This window comes from Achroia grisella, unplaced genomic scaffold (genome assembly GCF_030625045.1).
Source record: "Achroia grisella isolate CSIRO2021 unplaced genomic scaffold, CSIRO_AGI_Agris_v1 utg1023, whole genome shotgun sequence".
In the NCBI taxonomy this organism is placed as follows: Eukaryota; Metazoa; Arthropoda; class Insecta; order Lepidoptera; family Pyralidae; genus Achroia; species Achroia grisella.
Genome location: NW_026712560.1, coordinates 703,427 through 727,711, shown reverse-complemented (window position 1 = coordinate 727,711; position 24,285 = coordinate 703,427). Strand labels below are relative to the sequence as shown.

The window sequence follows — 24,285 nt, the reverse complement described above, 5'->3', positions numbered from 1 at the left end:
TTTATTATACCTATGTATGTTATGTTGTTTTATAAATATATTAGGTATATATTTATAAAACAACATAACATATTGTATTTGTTGAAAAGTTTGTCCCAAGGTCAATTTATTCTACTCTCTATGTAACTTAATATAATAAAATAGACAATAACTACTAACGTTTGTTACAGTTCTTTAAAATGTAAGCAAACTTAGTATCAGCGGCGTACACAGTAATGAGTAAATAATTGTAATATTGTAGTTTCACGAGATTATACAGATTTATAGTAATTACGGCAACAAGGACAAAAATATATTAATTTTTGTTTTCTCCAATAACTACAATATAATAGAATCTATCTAACGTCGTAGAGTATTTAATATTTTACTCAGTATTGGTTTTTTATTGAATGTACAGGACTATGTTTTTTGTTTTTATTCTAGATCTTATAATGTCATTGAAGCAATATCAAGACTTCGGGATCCACCACGCAACGTTCCCTTCATACATTTCAGAACTCGTACCATGCGTTTGCTTCTATAATATAACTAACTTTAATATTATTATTAATGGTTACTATTATTGGTGTTCTTGTAGTGTCCCTCTAAATTTAAACTACCATTAAAACGTTGAAATTATAAAGGACGTTGTACTAAATGTCAATAAGTATCTTGTAATATCACAAATCACTGTATCTCTAATCACTATACACTAACCAATAAGTTATGATTAACGCGATGGAAGTCCTATGTGTCCGAGACTCCATCACTAGGATGAATAACCGCTTAGGCTGCATTGCTTACGAGTATATACTGACTGTCTACTGACCTGATTTATAGACTGTCCTTGCTAAAAATCGCAACATCCTAATCACCTTATGAAATTTTATGAGTTTTCATTATTTATGTTTGTATTATTTCCATTGCCTTACATTTGAGTATTTTAGTCTGCTAGAATCCAGAATACCGTGTGAAAGAAATTATTCTTTATATATCTACCTATAATATTAATTCATATTTGTTTGATATGGCTATTAAAAAATTAATAAAATTTTATTATTTTAAATATTAATTAGGTACATATAACGATTTATCACTCATTATTGTCTTGTCTGGTATGTAACTTGACTATATTCCAAATACTGTCTAATGTAAGTTGGTAGATAATAGTGAAAATTCACAAAATTGTACTAGGTAGGTACGCACAAACTGCGATATTAGAAAAATATTGATGTTGACTTAGGCATGTACGTAATCGATATATGATAAATATCGATTTCGACAAACATCGGTGTTTTTCTTTGTTTGGATATTTGGCTCTGGTTATTTGATTTCATATCAGTTTGCGTATGTGAACTTTTTTTAGCTCATCTGGTATTAAATCAATTTTAGATTTAGTACATGTTACTGGTTTATTTATATCTAGATATATATTTGGACTAAACATCGATGTCCGACAGATGATCCGACCCGTTCAATAGGGTTGTCTCATTGTGTTGTGCGCATACACTTTATCTTGATTCGTGATTTTGCGATTCTTAGCAGGAAGGTCTCCTCTTAACACGCGATACATTCCAATAAACATTACACGAGGGAGGCACAATGGCACAGCTATTGTATTAATGACTAAATAAATACGTACCTATGTACCTATTTATTATGAACATTACAACATCTATCGTTTCTTTCGTGTTTCTTTTCATATTATGACTATAATAATATAGTTTTTATTATGAGGTGAGATTTCATTAATTACTTACGTTACAATGAACAAATTGATTTTAAATCACGATTAATAAGTACAACTACTTAGAATTAAATTACATTAATGAACTTCTTACATCTGGAACTTAGTTTGGCACAGTTCTTTTTCTAATCAAATTAATCGGCAAGATCGTTGGAAGAAACAGTATAAACCAATAATGTTAATATTTTATACCAACCACTTTGGTTAGAGGGTAGGTGCATTTTATGGCTTATCAAATGCCGTCATCATTATGTAGCTGTTACAATGTAGCACTAATTTCGAGATCTAAAGACAATAATTATAAGAATTTAGTTTTTATTATAATGACGTAAAGTTGCCAAAAATATAGGATTAATTACAAAGAGCGCCCATCTTCCTTATTCGTAATAACAAAAATTTATTGAACCATGTCAAAATCTATTAAACTTTATTGTCTATTTCTTTTAAATTAAGAACATAATTTGAAAGAAAAGACAAGAAAGTATAATAACCAGACTTATTTATTTCACATTTAATGTTTTTATGAATAAAGCGATGTATCAAACAAGTTTAAATCCAGTAATAAGACGTCATTCATGAAACAGTAGGCTCACTTATGTAATTGAAACGAATTTAAATCGAATCGAATACCTACATGAACGTATTTTTGAAATGATGTCAAAGAGATATTTGCATTGCATTATAAATTAATATAAGAGATACAACTCGATTTCTGAATGCATAGTTAATAATTTGTAAAGATCATTTTTTCCAAAATACTATTTTACATATAATATTCGTAATTTCGATTTGATTTTGTTACTACTCTGTTTAATTTTGCTGTTCTTATTACTTTTGCCAATGCAGACTGGTAAAAATGTAGAAAACTAATGAGACTGTTATTCTTGATGATAAACAATATAGACAGTTGGGAAAATTTGTTTAGTTTCACAAATTTATATTATCACTAAATTTAGGCTTGTGATTTCCTCTATGAACCCTGTATTTTTAGCAATCATAATGAATAAGATTCGTGTAAAGATAAAATTGTTATTAATTTTAAAGATTACATTCTAAAAGATGAAATTTATCATAGTACAGACCCGGCCGTTATCAAGTCGGATTTCTAAGAATTAGAAACTATTATCGAAATATATTAGTAGGTACTGAATCATGTAGTCTGTCGAAAATAGTAAGGCTCTCTAGTAAATTATTTATCCAAGTTTTAAAAATGATTATGAAGAATAATTATTTCATATATGGATGATTATTGTAAACCTATATAAGATTACAATTTTACTGATGTCTTAATAATTAAATACCTTATTAAACTTAATTGGTATTTAACAGTCAAAGCAGCTTTACTCTAATATTTGAATCTATGTTATACGTGGCCACAAGTTCGATTCACAACTCTTCATTGTAAAGCTTTATGAAGCTCTTTACATTAGTTAAAATAATTAAGTATTTATCCTAATAAGTATATAACATCATAATAGAATTGAAACCGACTTATCGACATAGACATCTAAATATATTATAGTACAATTAATTATGAAGGCAATAAATAAGAGTAAGTCATTATAATAAGATTTAACATTCTTAAAACTATAAAACGAAAGCCAACATTGTTCATAGAATTAGTTAGAAGAATAAAAGCTAGTAAAGTACCTATGAAAATTAATAGTGTTATATAGACGAATAGAGGTGAGAGAGCGCAGACGGCCGACCGACAAACGCGGCGTGCTCGATCGACACTTGATGTTAGCAGTGATATAGAAGCATTGTAAGACGCTACTTGATAGTTCATAGACAAATAAGAGAGCTTTGTTTACAGTAAATAGTACAGTGACTTACTAACTTAGCAAACTTTTTCTACAACTTCGACTACGTTAACTAAATCATTTAAACCACATTTAATTGCGGCTACCACATACATTTATTTACGAATGACCGTTTAGAAATCTACGCAGCACCCACGAGAGGAAACATTAGACATTTGTAACTTTAACAACTGATCCAATCTATACTCGTATAATATAACAATAATAGTAATGTTACCTACATAACATTAATAATAAAATGTGTTATAAATTATACAACAATTTCTAAATCTACCTATTTGATATGTTAATTATTGCTATAGTGAATTATTTAATGTTAGCGATATTGCAGATATGTATGGTAGGCGGCATGCCGCGCGATATGATTAGCTCACAAGAGTAGCAGCAGCCAACAAGTCACGAGCAGGACCGTAACTAGGGCGGGCCGGACAACTTTAGGTACATGCGTACTCGGGGACTAACGTTCTTTCCGATTGTCCTTCCAAAACTTACTTGTTTTAATGTCGACCCGGTATACGATAGATACGGTCCTATGCAAAGCATGCAATAATCGGTACTGTTAGTCTGCCGGTCGTCTGCATCCGCATCTAATTGTTTTATAATGCGAGTCTGTATAACACTATTCATTTCACGGGCGACGTGGAGGCTGTGTCTACAGCCACCAGAGTCAAATTCCCTCATCTTAATATTAAACATCCTCCCTTTGGAAAGATGAAGTACGACATTAATGACGATAATCACGTACACACATGCAACACACATCTATTTGATCCGTTTCACAATCATGCAATTGTAACCGCCTCGCCAGACGCTCCAACATATACCATATAGCCGTATTCTATCATTATTTACACGAACTCGTTAAAAGAAAAACGGCTAATATGCGATAACATTGAATGCAAGTAACTCTGTGTTTCAATGAAATATAATGTGTTAACGTAGCATGTTTGTAAATAAAAGGTTGCCATCGATGCCAAAATAATGGAGGAAGCCAATTCGTGCAAAACGTAAAACAATGTGCAAACAGGATCACGGATTGTGCAGTTATGTGCATTTATAGAGAACAAATAGCTTACAATACAAGATAAATCATACGACAGGGTAGATAGTAGATACAGATTATTATATTATAAGTACATAGATATTATGAAGTAAAGATAGGGTTGCTTACATAATAGGTTTAAGAGGGGAAACTTAAAAAAATAGGCTTCTCTGTGTAATTGTTTACGTATATATTATGTAACAATGTGTAATATTATGATAGTGTAACAAGTATTTTATTGTACGTATTCACTCTTCTTAATTATTGATCACAATTTTTTTAGTAATTATTGAAGCAAATTTTATAGTTGTAACAGTAGCTTGTATGCTCTTCTACTCTAATTATTATAATGGCATGTACACGAAATCGATTGAGATTGACACGTGGTGTTACATCAAAGGCGTAAATAGTAACAATTCCTTTACTTAATTATTATTCATAAAATATTGTTCAAATTCAACTAAGTGCTGCGCACGTTTATCTCTATTTTAAGCACTGAGAAATCAGAGAATATTCATAATAATTCTGATGTTTTTTGTGTGTCGCAAGTGTTCTACCAGAAACCGGAACTTCGTTTGTATATCGTACTATCCATCTTAAAATTATTATCTATTGCTGTGATCCACTGAATAGTTATAAATATTGTTTACAATCTATTAAATGAATCTACAGCTATCACAGCCGGATTCGAGGATCACAAACTTTATCGTCTCGCTCAATCACAGTTCATGACGAAACAGAGACGTCTGTGATTCTCGGGACGAGCTTCTCACCCTAGACGCGTAACTCATGCAAGCATTTCGTTGTTATATTTGTCTAAACTAGCGTGAAAATCTTTTATTTAAAAAATAGAGTTCTTTATTATGTAAACAGTCGCGATTACGACATTGCCTACCGCAATTCTTATAACAATCAATAATATATTAAATCTGGCTAGCCATCAATAAAACTTTACGGCTGCCTGCACCACGTACGTACAACCTACCGTAATAGAAATTTGCCGGAGAGTTACGCGTCGGACAGGCGGACTCGGCCTACCGCTGCTCGGCGACGAGTCGTTTCAAGGGACGTTTAATCCTTTAAAACAAGAGGAAGCTGACCCTGGTCCGGCGCGCGTCGCCCTTGCCGCGCCGGCCCATGCCGTACTGTCACATGGCCGTGTCGGAGGAGCTGCCACCCGGCTTAGCGTCGCCGCCGACGCCGCCGCCGCCGTCCTCGTCGCGCGCCGCGCCCCGCCCGCCGCCCGCGCCGCCAGCGCCCCCGCCCGCTCCCGCCGACAGCCCCGTGAAGTCCAGCTTGTACTGCATCACACCACAGCACAGTTAGTATGGTATTTTGATACCGATACGATCGTCGAACCCACTCTTCTATCCTCGGATTAGGAAACGCGCGATTTCTTACATAACATTTTTATCGACTCGGGCGTTGTAACGTATGAGAAATCTTGCCGTAACCGAATCCGAAAATAAAATCTATGCGAGTTGAAGAAAAATACCCAGTGAGACAACGCGAAACACCATGCACGTGAACCAATTGTGTGTTTATGAAGCGGCTGTTTAGCACAATTGTTGTGTCTTTTATTTAATTATGTTACAACAGTTATATTATTATTCTAGCTCTTTATATGATAAATTACCTTAGAGTTTATAATTATATTTATAAACTTTAAGTACAATGTTAATATACCACACATATACTAAACTATATAAAAATTATCATTGCAACAACACATCAACAACATTCAAAATTAGCTATAGGATACACCACCAAACAATTTCTACACTAAATTTCAATAAGTCATAATAATATTAGTATACATTTCAGTCTTTCAATAACAATGTGTACAAACTGAAGTCGTTAGATAAAATCACAATTCCGAATCCACAAAATACCTACTTCAACCATTCAATACACTATTTTCACTCTTAAATGTGGATGCTTTTCGCAAATTTGGCTTCCAATGCATAGGGACTCTCTCGGGCATACACAGGGAATACTGAAAATACGAAATTAAAAGAAAACGTAAAAAAAGAAATCATACCAAAAGAAATAAAAAATAATAATTTAGTCTTGTCGGTAATAGTCCAGAAAAACTGTAGTGGGAGGAAAATTACATATAATAATAATTTTTAACGCCAATAATTTGTTTAGCAATGTTTATAGATTCTAGCTCTTTAATAAGTTTAAAAGTTAAGTAATATGTAATCTTATTTTTATTATTATTTTAGCGAAAACAAAGGAGTGGTTTTGCATATATCTTTTATAATGAGCATGATTACACATAACATGCTTGGGTATACTACACAGGTACACACAGATGTAATGAACATTGGTTGTGATAGTGAGACATGGAGACAGACCGAGTCGTCCCTTGTATTCGCTGAGGATTTGTTTATCGCTTTCTCCAGCGGTATAAGACCCTGAAGTAGAAGAACCATCGGTGCATGGCCAAAAAAAGAAGAAAATAACATACAAATAAAATATACTGTAAATAAAAAATAGGAGCGTTTGTAATTTAATTTTTCTAATACTATTCAAACTAGTATCTAGGAAACTAAAAAGATTTACTCTTGTTTTCTATGTCTTCCAAATTTTAGGTTACTTATCAGTACGAGTTGTGAATATGTAAATATTCAAAACCAAGAGTAAATCTTGAAACTGTGATCACACTGGTTCACCCGTTTCCCGAAAGTCTAACAGTCACGAATTAAATAAAATCTGTAGAGTACTTAACAGGTGCAACACTCTGGTGCCTTTTAACCACTCCCACACTGGCCTCCCACGGCAAAGGTACCTAAGGAACATTATGTTCCAATGCACTAACATCTTAAAATTTCCTAATAAAAATTACTATAGATAGGTACTCTTAAAATGTGCGACGTGTTGCTTGAAAAGGTCGTAAATATAATAAAACATTGAATTCAGTTTTAGTTGAAAATGGAGTGAATACCTTATTTGCGCAGTCGAAACATGTGGTTACAACTTTGCTGATGACGTTCATAAGATGCTTGGTTTCTTGTATGACATTATCGACTTTGCTGAAAGTGGCAGCGCGACCGACGGTCGGCTCCTTGACGGTGAACTGTAATTGCTGCACATACGTCGGCACCTTATCTAGATGCTCTAATAACTCTTTTTTTGTCGTTCCCGCTGGCACCTTTAGAAGTATAACATACTGTGTAAAATTTTAACCTAATAGCGGTATATTCAAAATTGTATTGTTTTATTGTTACCTGATAAGAAAATTGTCGCACAATTTTATAAAGCCTATTTGCTTCTTCAGCAAAATATTCAGCTTGTGTGAAAAGGTCTTGCGTGGTATTAAGACGGCCTTCGCCTTTAGTAAATTGATACATAGCGAAAGCCATGGAAGACATATTTTTTGCCCTGTAATAAATATAACGTTACAAAATATGCATTTAAATAGACTATTTTTACGTAACCATTTGTTATACAATACCTCTTCACAATATCGTTGTTTTCGTCTGCAGCTGCACCCTGCCATTTTTCAGTTTCGGCGTCCATCTCAGAGGACATCATTTTCATTTCTAAGCCCGATTTAGCTATCTTTGCTTGTTCATCGGAATCCAGTCGTACTGCTTTTAAGGGTTTACTTGTGGTACCATGTTTCTGCAAGTAAAATGAAGGTATATAAATTATCAATCGACATTGCATTATCTATTGACAATTTTCCATTTGAACTCTTGATGAGAAATATTATCAGTGAGAAAGTTAGTATTATTGTTTCTGTAACGTATGACTTACACCGGGTCTGGGTAAACTGCTATACTGTTGCTTGTCCGGTCTGTCATCCGTGAGGTCAAGCAATTCTCTAGCAAGGCGAGCTGCATCTGCCAGCAACCAGGCCCACATATCCACGAACACGTCGAGATTTTCTCGCGCCGCTGCGCTTCCCGGATGCGCTGCTAATGTTCTTGCTGCCGTAACCACTTGGGGGCCGTATATCCTCAGGTTTATCTCCGCGAATTTTGCACTAACTTGGAGTGTCTCGGACATCGCTATATGTCTAAGTAATTTGCATACCTAATAGAAGAAAAGTAAATTTCAGAATAATCTTCAGAATGCAGATTAAGTCATTGTATGGAAATATATCGACACGATAAACGATAGAAATTAAAAATAGAATCAAAAGTTGAACAATGCATGCAGACCACGTTCGCTTAAAATCGGTCAATAATTAGATTGTAAACTGCAAACTCACTCAGAGTGTTTGTATTGCGAAATCACGTCTATAATCGAGTTACGGTAATATTAATGAATTAATTCGTGTTAAGATTAAACAAACAATATTGGTGACACAGATTGTAAACTATACACCTTGGAAACTAACCTCTATTATGTGATCTAATTGTTCGTGAAGCCGGCTGGCAATATTGTGCAGTCTCTCTGATTCTCTCTCACCACAGGAACTAGCTGGAATCCAATCAGCGTATTCAATTTAATATCTTTTGATATAATTTGGTTTCACTACGTATGGTGATTCATATAGAGCGATCACTCGTGTGACGTGGATAGGAACTGTTATTAATCCGACCATGACACAGAAGAGTATACGCCCCTTATAAAAGCACCACTGTACCTATTTTCCGTCGTAGGTTACCTATGTGCGCGAGGTCGGAGGCGAGTCTTCGAGCTTCGTCAGCTAGTGGTGCGAGATCACGCGCTTGGTCTCTTGCTGCCACTACTAACGCACGCTCCAATTCTGACGCCGCGCTCGTGGCACCTGCGCAAGCGCTTTCCATAGCGGCTCCAGCACCACTTGTGCCCTGCTCTTCCTGATGTTAAATGTAAACTGGTTAGCTTTTCTACCATTAATTATTTTTGACAGTTCAAATTGAAAAGATATGGACTATATATATGACTACTGGTTTCATTTGGTGAAACATACAAATTTAATGCGGAAGGGAAATAAATTAACCTATGTCATGAATTTTAAATGTGGGCGGAATAAATAATCATATTTATTAGCTAAGTAGGTACCATTCGGTTATTGGTAAACAGATATAATTTTAGCTAGATATAAAGGAGAGAATAAGTTATTAAGGAAACATCTTTCTATAAATATACAGTTTTTTTATTTATTCGATTCTTACTACGGATACAGCCACGGCAACCAGTCTTTCCAACTCGTACGCTATCCGTTCGGCGAGCGCGAGTATTCTCTGCCTATGTTCGTGAGATGTGTAGGCGGAATCTGTGAAGTCGTGTGTTCTCTCGACGAGTGCTCGTAACGTGCCTGCGAGAGCTCGTCTCCGAGCTGCATCGGCACCTCCACGTGCTCTCGCCGCTCTCACTTGCGCCGTCAATCCCCGTAGTGCACCTAGTGCTGTTCCCGCTTCCCATTGCGCAGCCTGCTTATACCCACGAATAATAATAAATAATAATAGCTTAAAAAATTACCATCACAATACTCTTCATTTACTAAGAAATTTAAAATATTTATTAGATGATATCCTAATATGACAATATAAAAATAAATGGTATAAAGTGCTGAATAATATAATAAAAAAATCCAAGTGAGCGTGAACTACCTAAAAGCCGCATCTAAAATGTTATGCTCAAAAAGCATACAAAATCTCCCTATATTGTATTAAATTAGTAGTAATTATATTTCACTTTCTTTTGGCTAGTTAGCGTTTTTATAGGATTTGTAATATTTACTCACCACTGCACGGGGCCATTTCACTATTTAGAATAGTAAGCTTATTCTGTGATTTTGTACACAAGTAAAATGCAAATGCGGATATTTTCTTTTTTCTGCACAAAGCGTAATTAGCTACTAACCTAAGCAATTTAGCGTGATTTATTTGCATTTTGTGAATTCAGAAAACGTACCTATGTAATTCCTCCATTTCAGCCTAATAAACTAAATTATACAAAATGTGCTGTAAGTAAGTAAATATAATTGTGTGCCCGCCCCCTCACACAACATTTTGCTTGTTACATACTCACAGTTAAAATTAATTAAATATGTATTATGTTTAATTAATTTTAACTGTTTAGAATAGTTTAATAAGTAAGAAGACAGTTCCAAATGCTTACTGCAGAAAAATATTTTTACAGAAAAAAAATCACATCAGTTATAACTAGATACTAGTGTGTTGGGAACTGTTGGCGACAACTCAGTTCCCACAGTCCGGTCGGTTGTTTGAATTTGGTTGAGTTTTGTTGAATGGTGGGCTTTTTATGACTTAGACAGCAGGCAATGCCCAGTACATTACCCATTGGTTTTGCGTTAATGTATATATCTATGTTGTAGAAGTATAATGCGACCACCATCACCCAATAAGGCGTAAAACTTTGGAACAGCCTGTCTTACGTCGCAGCCGGTCCGCCAGAAATTCGAACCGAGGCGTGGGATTACAGCCTAATATTATTTAAAATATATAGTTTAAAATTTAACAAGAAAATAAGTATGAGGAAGCATAAAACATATTTAAGTCTAATTCTAAATTTAAAGCATAATAATTTATACGAACTAGAAGATACAATAGAAAATAGCTTTATACATAAAAAATTTAATTCACTGCTACCATCATAACTTTGTACCTGTTCATGACTATCCGAGTAAGGTTGCAACTACAAGAAAAGAAAGTAATATTGTGGTTTATCTATAAAGAAATTGAAAGAAAAATATTCTTTAAGTCATAGCACATAGAAATTGTAAAAATATATAGTATTAAAACTAAATAATAGATAGAACATTTTGAAAAATCAACTTGGCCTGAAGGGTGGAGACTGACAAAGACGGAGACCGGAAAATGACATGTTGCTTTCAATAAATTGCAATTGTAATTAAATAAATCTTCAAGTTTATCGATAAGTGTATTACGTGAAAAAACTGATATAAAAAGAAATTATTTTTCTAACCAATATTTTATACAAATATTACGTACCTACCTATAAATATATGTCACCACCTCATAGACGAAGAGTTCAGCTTGGTCACCCAGATACTACATTACAGGTACGTAAATGAGATTATGAAATTTGCCCATCATTATGCTTTGCAATTACTATTTGAAGTCAGAGCAATGACTTTTCACTGCATTGCAGAACAGTACATCAGTACCAGATGGGATAAAATGTAGGGAATTGATTAAAGAAATTAATTATGGTTGTACATATTTATTCTAATAGCTCATTAATTAAGTTTAATCTGTTTAATATATATGATACAAATTCTGAATAAATATTTACGTTTTCATAAAAAAATTAGGCACAAATGACAAATAATGTCAATGCTCATATTGGTTTTTAATACAATACGTAATTTCGGGAACTATCATTTGGCTCTACGATTTTTAGAAATATCAGTGTGTCTCTCAGGAGTTCTAAGTTTCTTCTAGCATTATAAAAATAACAATAGATATTGTTATATCTATGTAATATCCTTTTATTCAAACTTATAACCTAATATATTTTAGGATCGTCATGCACAATCAACATGCAATTAGAAGATACTTTACAAGTGTCTACATTGATATTATTGTATAATTTATCTTTAATCGACATAATGTGCTTAGAGACTCCAGTGCCAAAATTATTTTAACGTGCAAAATATACTTCATATTCCTTTTAAGCATGTTGATTGATTGCTTATAATGTAACAACTACTGTATTACTATTTCTTATATAATGTGTCTTCGTACAATATTTTTGTCCAGATGTAATTTAAGTGTTAAAAAATCTATTATTGCACGGTATTAAAAATGTTAATGGTTAGTTGCCTAATCTGCTGCTCTTTTCGGACTCAGAATATAATATTATACTGCTTACAAATTGTAAGGCAATGTTAAATATTGTTTTGTAATAGGACTATGATCACCAAGTTCTTCCACAGATGATTCTAGTAACTCTACTTGTATTTAATTGGTTAAGTTGTTCTTAATTATACTGTCATTGGTGTGTACCACTCACATATCTAGGGTTTTATTTTAAGTTTTCCTGTATTTGTACTAATATACCTACGCACGTAGGTATAATAGTACAAATACAGGATCAGGATCTTTGTTTCCTTAGTCGCGTTTTACGATATCCTAGGGATATCTAGTAATCTAACGGATAAGTGCTATTATTTAGGTCTAGCGTTTTAACTGGATTAAATTTCGTGATAAGAAAGGCCATAACGGAATAATGAATCCCAAATTATCTATACTTAGGTCATCGTTTATCTTCTCTATAAACTAGGGCGCAAGGCATGCTTGCATGATAACATGGTAATAATGGCATTGTTTGCCGGAATGTTCCATTTGCATGGCATAGGGCTGGCAAATTCAAAAACCAAAATATATTAATGAAATTTCCGAGCCTAGAAAAAGTATTCGCATGTCGCATTATATTTCATATTATAAAGTCTATATATAAACGGTTCTTCATTTGACTTGAAATGTAGTGGAGCTACATCCCAAGTCAGATGAAGAACCGGACAAGGTTTTTTTTTTCATAAAACTCATACTTTATATTTGATATCGACAGTCGCCCTCTTTGCTACTCCATCCACCTCGATAGCAGATCCAGTGCTCTCAGAAGGTCGTTGCCGCCATGACAGTTTCTTGTGCACGATATTTTATATACCTAATGCTCTTTATGGAGAATTTATTTTAAAATGGGAGATATAATTAATTGACCTGTTATGTCATGAAAGCTCTAGATTATGTTAGCATAGGAATCTATTATATTGATAATGGGACTTTTCCACAATTAATGAAATTTAGCAAATTAATCCCACTATTTAAATCAGGAGATAAATTTGAGCCAGGGAACTATAGACCTATATCTATTTTGCCAGTTCTAAGTAAGGTGTTTGAAAAGATAATGTTAAATCAAATGTTACAACACTTCAGGGATAACCGACTGCTTCACAGTCAACAATATGGTTTCACCGCCGGCAAGTCTACCACTGACGCAGGTGTCGCGCTGAGAACACATATTTTCCAATCATGGGAGAAGTCACAGGATGCACTCGGAGTTTTTTGTGACCTATCAAAGGCATTTGATTGCGTGGATCATAAAACACTTTTGTACAAGCTCGAACATTATGGTATAAAAGATAATGATCTAAAATTAATGAGAACTTATTTAGAGGATAGGGTCCAAACTGTAGATATTGACGGTATAAAATCTAAGGGAGCTAATATTGGGATGGGCGTTCCACAAGGGTCAATCTTAGGCCCCTTTCTCTTTTTAATTTACATAAATGACCTTCCCTTTATGGTAGAGAAAATTGCAGATATAGTGCTGTTTGCGGATGATACTTCGTTAGTGTTTAAAATTGGACGTCAAACTAATCAATTAGACAATGTAAATTGTGCTATGTCTGCTATATTAAATTGGTTTACATGTAATAACCTATTATTAAATTCCAGCAAAACAAAGTGTATAAAATTTACACTTCCTAATGTAAGACCAATAAATACACAGTTATTGCTTAATGACGAAATAGTAAATTTTGTTAATGATACAGTTTTTTTAGGTATAACAGTGGACTCGAAATTTGGGGGCCCCATATTTCAAAATTGGCCAATAGACTCAGTTCAGCTGCATATGCAATTAGAAGAATTAGGCAATTAACAGACGTGGCGACGGCTAATCTTGTATACTTTAGTTATTTCCATAGCATTATGTCATATGGTATACTACTATGGGGTAAAGCAGCCGATATAAATACTATATTTATTTTACAAAAGAGAGCCATACGTTCTATTTATGGTATGGGTTCAAGAGAGTCATTACGTCAGTGTTTTAAAGATTCAAATATCCTCACCGTTACTTCACAATACATTTATGAGAATATCATGTATACACGGAAGAATTTAGACAGTTTTAGAAAACTTAAAGACTGTACAAATAGAAACTTACGCAATAAAAATAAGCTAATTATACCTAAATGCCGCCTGCACAAAGTCAGTAATTCATTCTATGGTAATTGCGTAAGATTTTATAATAAACTGCCAGAATCTGCACTAAATCTGACAGAGAGGCAATTCAAATCTTATATTAAACAATTTTTATGTAAGAAAGCCTATTACAGGATAGACGAATTCATAGAAGACAACATATCAAGTAAATAATTAGTTTATTAGCATACAACGTTATAATTTGTTTATCTCATTGCTTTCTTGATTCAATTATTTTAGAAATATGAAAGCGTAGCGGGTTTTGTATTAATTGCCGCATGCATTCTTATGTGAAATGTGAATACTATAAACATCAGATGGCAATTGTGAGTAGCTATGACGTGGTCTGGTATAGTCATGCTCACTAAAATGTCCAGACTTGTGGCGGCGTGGTGGGCCGGGTCATTGGGCTCCCTAAAATATGGTCGAGCGCAGTGATGGCTGGCTCATCCGTCATACTCGTGAACGGGTGCTGCTTGTAGGGACTGGTCTGCTCTAATCACTATGACTGATTTCCTCATATTAATTGTTTAACCAGTTGGTTATGTATTCAATATTTTTTTCTTTTTGAGTATTTAATTGAATTAGTGCTAATCGGTGGTTTGTATTCACACACTTAAACTTAAATTGTAAGTAAGAATAAATTATTTAAAAGAGCAACACACAAGTTTCTTGCTTGTTCTTCTTGTGATGAAACAGCATTCCGAATGAGCGGTAGATTAAAAAAAAAAAAATGTTATGACTATTCAAAAGTGCTTCAATGTAAGTTTATTTGAATAAATGATTTTCTATTCTATTCTATTCTATTCTATTCTATATATAATCTTGCCATTCCAATACATAATAAGTACTGAAAGCAGTTTTTATTATGTATTGGAATGGCAAGCAAATTAATGGTCCACTTGACAAATGACAAGTTCATGTACAAAAGTAACGGTTGAGGCTTATACAGTTACTTTTGTACATGAACCGTACTACGGATATTGAGTATGTATATATATAATTATCATGTTATTACTAATATGAGTGATTTGTGATGTGAGTAAATTGTTGTTTGTATTTTTTTGTCATTATTGTTGTGTCAAGAGGAGTGAATAGAACTATATTCTATTCTATTCTATATCACGTTACTCGCATTATGTGAAATAACCTAATACCACTCATGCGTTGCCATTCTAGAGGATTAATATGTTATGACTCTTATTTTATAAATTCAGTGGTGATATTATCAGATTTGGTAATTATATGAAAACATAAAAAAAACAATACTGTAAGTATTCAAGAAATAAATATCAAAACGTAATTGTGTTCCACCACAATTGTGTGTTCTTATTACAACAAAACGTTCCTAAAGTTTTAGAAAACGAAAACTATGTTATGTAGATTCAGTTCTACAACACAGTTTATTACGAAGTATTAAGTAACCGGAGAGTTTACTAATTAGCTAGCTTATTACTTTTCATCTCGATGGATATTGATAAAGTAATTATTGGCTTTTTAGCAATTTTGAGATTTGTTATTTCTGTTCATTAGTTGCTGTGTTGTATGTATCTATGTCTTGGTTGTTTTAATATAATTGTAAATAGTTACTTATTTTAAAAGAATATTCGCTAAATATTAATAACGAAATGTTATCCTAAAAATATTATTGAAGTCCTGCATGTTTCGAACATATAGTTACTACAACTTTCATGTAAGTACTTCATAGGTCAATTTCATTTGGAGCTCTATAACTTGTTTCTGACGTCTGATCGTAGATAGTGGAGTTAGTTACAGTCTACTGCGAAACTATGTATATAGTATGTTTTATATTATGTAACATATATAAGTATATAATTACCTAAAAATATACTCAATAGTTTAATAATTAGCATTTAATATTTAGTACGGTTTGTTACTTATTGGTATATTTAAAGGTGCGGTTTTAATATATATGTACTCACAAAGGTATATATTGGTATATATATGTATATATATACCCCAAATACCAATTATTTATAGTTGCTACGAAAATTTCAGTAAATACTTTAGTGAATTCATACATTATAAAATAGCGTTAAGCAAAGCCGCTGTTTTCAGCTTTCTTCATTTAGTTTTTTGAACAATGCAAAAGATTTTTTTACCGTGTTCACAAATTTTTCGAGAATTTCTATATGAAGATATAATGCGAAGCCGAGGTGGGTAGTCCATTATAAAATAATATTTTCTACACTACAGTGGTAGTGGCTCATCTGATGGTAGGTTATTTGTATAGGGGGTAATGTAGGGGTTTTACATTCGAGTTGCCGTTCGTTATGGAACCTTATACATTTTACTTTATAACATATGTTCATGTCAGAAAAAATTAGTAGTGAAGGCAATGTTGATAGCTTACCTCAATCGGATAAAATCTGATTGTAATTGTAGATATTACTTTAAAGTAGCAAAGGAAATTGAGAGAAGTTAACTCCCACAATATCTGGGATACATAAATAAGAAAAGAAAGAACTTTGGAATGTGTCAAACAAGTGTGATGTGTCAAACCTCATGAGAGTGTTCCTCGTGCCCTGGAAGACCGTCACGGACTACGTAGTGTATTAGATCCATAGCTCGCCGCATTTGACAGAACACAGTATCACGGTTTTCTCTTGCTGATGCGCTGCCTGGATGCCGCATACATGTCTGCGTTATAGAAAATAAACTTTAATATCTTTCTGAATATCTGTATTTATAATAATTATTTCTATGAGTGAAACCCAGTAGGTTTCACTTATAGTAATAATTATTAATTATTATAACCACTGTCACTACAGTAACCAGTAACAAAGTGACACAGACAGACGTACTAGGAAAATATATACATTCTATTTTTTAGATTACATACCTTAATGTCGTATAGGAAAATTGATGAAGCTGATGTTGTAAACTACGCAAGTTGGTACTTATATACAGTTCTAATTTCTGCAAAATGAGTTTCTCAAAACATAGAGAAGGTGATTACTGAATGGAACTTAAAATAATTAAGTTACAGTATTTAACTAGATTTGCAAAGTTGGGTATTTCAATTGTCGTACGAAATTGCAATTCTGACATAGAGTCGTTTGCAGTAAAGTTTGTATTTATAACACAGGTAGACTGAATTATATTTCACGTCTTTCTTTAAGTGAATTACTATAATAATATATATGAGTCCATTAATGTAAAAAGTGATTGCATAAAAGCATCTACGCAAGATACAACACGTGCTCATAAATTTTAGTATGACATCCAAGAATTTATCATCCACTTTTTAAGTAGTTCCTACATAAAGAAGGCATGATTCATTCTTAGAATAGAAAAATAAATAATGTATGCAGAGTATAAAAGAGGGGTTAGAATAGAGGCACTCTCCCAGCCGCAAGCGCTCGGAAGCGCTGACAAATTGCGGCTTTGCCATACCGCAGATGATTGTTCAGTCCCCAAAGACATTCTATCATTTGTAAAGCGTAATGAATGTAGGTGGTAGGTTATTATTGAAACTATTCTTCTATATTTTAGAAATATCTTCACATGTACAAATTATGTGATTAGTAGAATTTTGTGTAATTAATTTCATTTACATAAATTTCATAGAAAATACACCTCAAATAAAGACTTTGGTCACTTAGTGCTAAAATAAGGCTGTAATATAGTCACATATTGCCCATATATAGGAAAACCTGGTACTGATAACCAGGTTTGTCAAATTGCCAAACAAAACATTCTTTGCATTGGAGAAGGTTTAAGTTCTGTAGTGTTTTGAATAGAGAACACTAAATATATGAATGATAAAATGCATGTAGAATTTCGTTGTCAACCAATTCTAATTTAATTGTAATAGAAACATTGTAATGGTGATACATCTGATAAACAGTGGTGACACTAGTAACCCTATGTATTGAAGTCAAAATGAGCATTTATCTATATATGCAACAGTAACTAAATCTAATATTTAGTAATGATATGGAACATCTTAAATAATAACACATTTTTTCTAATCATTAGAAAGTATCAACGTCAAATGTATTATAATATAAAATAAGTAGATGATAAAACGAAAGATAAGAATAAATTACCTTAATAATTTCGGTGCAGATTGGTGTTGTCTAATGCAGATTCCATTAATGAGGAATGGACGACGGTCCGTAAACATTGTTGTCACAAACAAGGGAGTGCGGTCGCGAATTGGTATGGTACATAATTGATAGGCTGTACTGCGGCCGAGCGACAGGTCTAATTTACGCGGACCACCGCCGGTCTCAGCGGACATGGGATTGGAAATTTATTGCGATCCATTGCTGTTAATACAATACCTTGAGTAGGTCAAGGCGGTATTAAATTGAACACGATTGGGAGTTGTGCAGTTCTAAGTAATAATATTATAATTATAATAATCCAGGACAATTTACACAGCACCATCTAATTCTAAGCTAAGCAGAGCTTGTGTTCTGGGTACTGGTATGTAATATTATATTATCTGTGGTACTAGACAACTGATCGACATATTTCATTACATTTTTTTGTAAACACATATATATTCTACTTAGAAAACACTTAGTATTGAACTGAGTGTTTACAAACAGCATGCAAATATTTCTCCAAGGAATCGAATATTTCCTATGGTCTCCATCAGCAGTAAGGCGGTATGGTACACCCCTAAACCACCGAAGCCGTTGTACATATTTCAGGGGAATTCGACTCTTCATATAAAAGTAATTTACTAAAGGGACTGCAATATTTATTTTTTCTAGGTTTATTGGAAGCTTTAAATGAGGTTTACTATTTGGTTTCTCAGTACAGTATTCTAATGTTAAAAGTACAAGAACTTACAATAATACCTGTAGCTATTATGAAAAGAAACAATAGTAATAGTAGATTCTGCACTAGCGCACCGCAATGTGTGCAACATTAACAGTTTTCTCAGATATGATATGAATTACATGAATATAATAAACCAAATAACGCTATCTCAAATACCTTAGATGAAGTAAGTAACATAAGTGTAGATCTTTCCAGAACATTCCGTGCCGCGGCAACTTGGGCTCTTCGTCGTTCGTCACGTAGGTCGGCGCGGCGCTCGGCAGTCAGTCTCGCTAGCTCCACCATCCCTCCGCCAAACTCTGTGAACGCCCGCACGAACTCCGCGAAGTTTGACACGGACTCCAGGCGATCCAGCGATCGAGCCACCTGCTCCATGTAACAAGGCAATGTTTCAATCCACTATACCGATATTATATTACACAATTTAGTAAGGTAGCATTATATTTCGTAAATAAGTTATACTGACTTTGAAAAATATATGAACATTTCATAAACTTATCAGATGATAGGATTTAATATTACTTTTATCATGAACATATAGTTAAATGTTTTTAAATTAACAAGAATAACGGATAGTTTTAATTTCTAAAATTCTATTTACTTATTTTCTATTAAGTACATATTATTGCCTAATTATCTTTTTAAATAGCTAGATATAGATATTTGAAACGAAGTATTTAACTACCTTTCAGATAAGATAGGAATAAAGGTACAAAAACTTGCCAACGATTCGTATAACTAGTTTAAAATTCGTTAAAGAGTTATATTTCTAGATATATTTCTATTTCCTTTTATTCCTTAGTTAAGGAATGGAAACTCATACAGAGAAGCTAAATTGTAAAAGGCATTAGAAAACGTTTTATACCGTCAATTATTATTAGTAAGTGAATAATGTAACGAATAACTTAGATAGGACCCAAGTACCCGAGAATTTCCTTTATAATTAAGGAGTTTCAAAAGCAATTAATCCTTAACGCCACTACAGATGGTTGCTTGTTTCGGCTCAGCAAGGCCCTGTGTATTGATTAGTATGATTTATGATAGGCTTGTGCCCAAGAGCCCTTTGACTCGAGTAACTCCTCAGTTTTTGCTAGGTAACTGTTTACATGTGTATCTATTATTGTAAAGGTAACGTTTTGTAGCAACGTAAATGTATTTTCACCAAATATATGCGGTACGGTTTTCGTACATAAATAAATCATGTTTTTGTGTATGTGAGTAGGGTAATATTCAAATGGTTTCCGTTGTTTTTTCCTTAACATTCCATATATGATAAATGGGATACACCACTATATTATGAAGTTTGGACTATGTGTGATGCGATGTGTTGTATTGAGGTATAATCAGTTACTAACGTTGCGGGATGTTGTCGGCGTAGACGTTGTATATTACACATGATTAAAATATCCATCTTATATACGAAATAACAATACTAAAATATAAGGTGGGGTGACACAGTTTGTGCAGTGCTTCGTAGATAATATTTAGTTTGTCTTACTAGCCTTAATTAATTGCAAGTGTTACATTAAAGTATCTACGTAACTGTGTGTCCCATAGATCACAAAAATCGACAAGTACCAATTTCAGGAAATCTCTATCGATTATAGCTGCAAATATTGAAATTCGCTCCGTTGTAGCAAAGATATTACGTAAGGTAAATACGATTAAATTGAGACCCTCCTCTATTAATTCAGCAGTTTGAAAGATATACATGGCAAGGATAAATGTATTACATGGCTCTTTTGTTGAAGGTAAAAATAATTCTTATGCATCGCATCTATTTGTACGATCTACATCCGCGCTAGGGCGGGATTTATTAAGATCTCCACTTATTCACACTCCATAGATTTCCTTCTCTTTGGTAATTCAGAAGAATTGATTTTTCAGTCCACAATTGATCCAACTTGACTTCCGTTTGAAATACCTTGTCTTTGGCAAGCAGTAGTTGCCGTACGACGACCATATCGGCCAGGAGTAGGACTCTGGTGACAGCGGCGAGGAGCGCACGCGCCGCCGATACCATGCCAGCTCCGTCCGCGCCCGTGCACACTCGTTCGATGGCGCGACCTACGATAAATATACATATTATAAAGTTACTAAAAGCAATAATAAATGGTCAAATTAATGATTTTCGTAGAAAATATAATTAACTAAACCCCAATTTTAAGATTGTTTGGAATGGATTGTGATATTAAAATTAGAAACAAAGTATCACACGATCTTAATTTAAACACGTTTGGTCATGTGATGCCATATTATATCTAAAAGCAATGAACGTTATTGAAATTTTAGAGAACCTAATAAATATCTACTTGACCAATTTTACATGAGTAACATTTTCAATTATGAACTTTCAGATAATTTATTGCGTATCTTGGCAACAAAGCTAACATGCGACATAGTAGCATTTATCAATATATTATTACTCGTGATCGAGATTTATTTTTGAATACTAGGTACATAATGGTTTCATATTATGTATAATATTCTCTTATCTGTCTCTCGTAATATCAGATTATATCTTAACAACAATTAAGAAGTAAATATAATTCTTATTAGCCTTATTCTTGCTTTTAGCAATAAGGCCGCCTTATTGTAACGATACATGTGTCTTTTGTTATATTGTTTGTGCTTCTTCTTTACTGTACGTTGCAAATAAAGTATATTCTATCTATCTATCTATCTTATATTTTTCATTGATTGTATTTAATTTCGATTTCGACATTAACTGGATGAGTCTAATATTTTTTATTATCTCATATATAAAAAAAAAACATAAGTGTAGCTAACTTATAAAACATTATTTCTTTTTGGTGTACCTATTCATACTTGAACATTCTCAAGGCAAAACCTTATGAAAAAGACATTGCCTTTTGAAACATTCATTGCGCTTTAACATTTTTCAATAGAGCTTCATTTTGATGCAGAACTCTCGGTCTATAGCTCTTTAGTATTCGTCTTTATTCAGCTCGTCCCGACTTTACTCGGTTTGAACATTTGAACAATGTAAATACATACTTAATGCATAGCCTATGTTTGCATGAAATATGTATATATGAAATGGTGAAAGAATATCCAAATGCGGCTGCATTTGGATATTCTTTCACCATTTCTTTAATTCTGGAGATTACCCTTTGAATATAATCAAATTTACGAGATTGTACTCTGCTTTTATAATATTGGTTATTAGGTCCTTGAATAGAAGTTATGTGATGATATAAGACATGATATAAGACAATGTTTGCATATTGTCCATTGTGTTGATATTATATCTAGAGATTACAGGTACTCCTGATCAGGAATTCTGAAAAGTATGGTGTGTTCTAAAATTCAGTAATACAGGTGGTAATATTGTTATTATATTGTACTCAAAATTCAAACAACAAGAATAGCTGTATAAAAACTGCAGTATATCGTATTAAATGTTTGCCACAATATAAATTGCCTTCAACAAAAATATTTGAAAATATCTGAGCTCGCGACTTCGTTACTACATAACATTTTTATTTTTGCTGTTATTTGTACTGCATGTTTTATTATAATCTGTTGCATTGTTCATGCAACAAATTGCATGTTGGATTGGTATAAAACAAACATGCAATTTTAAGTAAAGCTAACCACAATACATTAGGGAAAACAATAGCCAAATTGGTAAACCCAAAAATCCTGACAATATTCTTTTGGGTTGTACTACTGTACACTTTTTCTCAAATATCTGTCACATACGGACAGTGATCAGTTACATTTTTATTATATGTATAGATATAGCTGTTCAAATATTGGAAATCGATATCCATATATTAATGTCAGACATCGTTGAAAAACTGGATATAGAAGTGGAACCATTTGCAAATCTCTTAAAACCGATCACAGATGATTGGGGCGGCTAAATGAGATTAATAAACGAGCTCAAAATGTGGCGCGGCGTGGGCCACGCTTGTGTTACCCAGTCGTTTATATTTCCCCGACACTTTAAGCCACCAATTAGTTAGATACGTGCCTAACAAATCGGTTTGCTTTATTATACAAATTTAAAACGGTAAATTATTGTTTTATTCATGCAACATACAGGTACCTTTCTAAATTTCATTAAGTTCTTAATAATTTTTAATCATCTTTACAAAAAATACTAATACTTTGTAACTACGAACCATCATGCTCACTTTAGCTTTTAAACAAAAAAAAATATAATTGTAATGAGTTAAAAGTACATTTACATAACTGAGCTGTTGTACGATATATTTCTAATTTTAATATTATAAATAAAGAGGTAAGATATGGTTGTGATCACAGAGCTGAAATCCATATAAAAGTGTTTCTTTATACATAACATTACCTACTCGTATCTATACCTATTAGAAATAAGACGTATTTTAGGCGCACTACGTAGATACTGTGAACAAATATGGGTTAAAAATGTATACAATTATACATACTGTAGTTTGAGAGCTCATCAACTTTGAACTAATTTTTTTAATACCAGAGTGTCGTGGGTTAACACAAAAGGAATATAGCAAGTATGGCTTCGTGTGGCCGCCAACCAGTAGGACAATTATTATGCTAAATCCTTCAGGATAAAGAGGCCCATCTCCAGTAGTGGTGTTATAATGAGATTATTATGTAATATCTTTGTTTGTTTTACATTATAATACAATAAAAATTGAAAGCAAACAAAATTACGACGAGGAGAAAATTTTATGTTTGTGTGTTAAGGTTTTCCGTAAAAATGTCTGGATTAATTAGGACGTTTTTTATCGGTTTAATGTTTCATATAGTTCATCAAATAAGCTAAAGAAATCCTAAAACAGTATGCTCGAAAAGTAATTTGGCCATTTTTACTTTTTAAATTTAAAAACGCTATTGATAACTATTTAAAAATGTTTATTATATTTTATTGTTTTATTCTCCTCACAGATGGCATCTAATGCACTAGTTAAGAAATAAATGAGTACTAAT

General features: G+C 33.1%; 1 protein-coding gene across 1 annotated transcript in view; it reads right to left on the bottom strand.

The window, feature by feature from the left end:
- Nucleotides 1-5,739: 5,739 nt before the first annotated feature.
- LOC131841240 (alpha-catulin) overlaps nucleotides 5,740-24,285 on the bottom strand; it is a 61,062-nt gene continuing 42,516 nt past the window's right edge. The window contains 13 exon segments of the mRNA XM_059189555.1: nucleotides 5,740-5,892; nucleotides 6,952-7,011; nucleotides 7,542-7,748; nucleotides 7,825-7,978; nucleotides 8,052-8,221; nucleotides 8,357-8,635; nucleotides 8,943-9,025; nucleotides 9,192-9,387; nucleotides 9,706-9,963; nucleotides 11,162-11,191; nucleotides 17,035-17,172; nucleotides 19,486-19,695; nucleotides 21,254-21,396. Of these exon segments, the coding sequence (XP_059045538.1) occupies nucleotides 5,740-5,892; nucleotides 6,952-7,011; nucleotides 7,542-7,748; nucleotides 7,825-7,978; nucleotides 8,052-8,221; nucleotides 8,357-8,635; nucleotides 8,943-9,025; nucleotides 9,192-9,387; nucleotides 9,706-9,963; nucleotides 11,162-11,191; nucleotides 17,035-17,172; nucleotides 19,486-19,695; nucleotides 21,254-21,396 (2,081 nt within the window).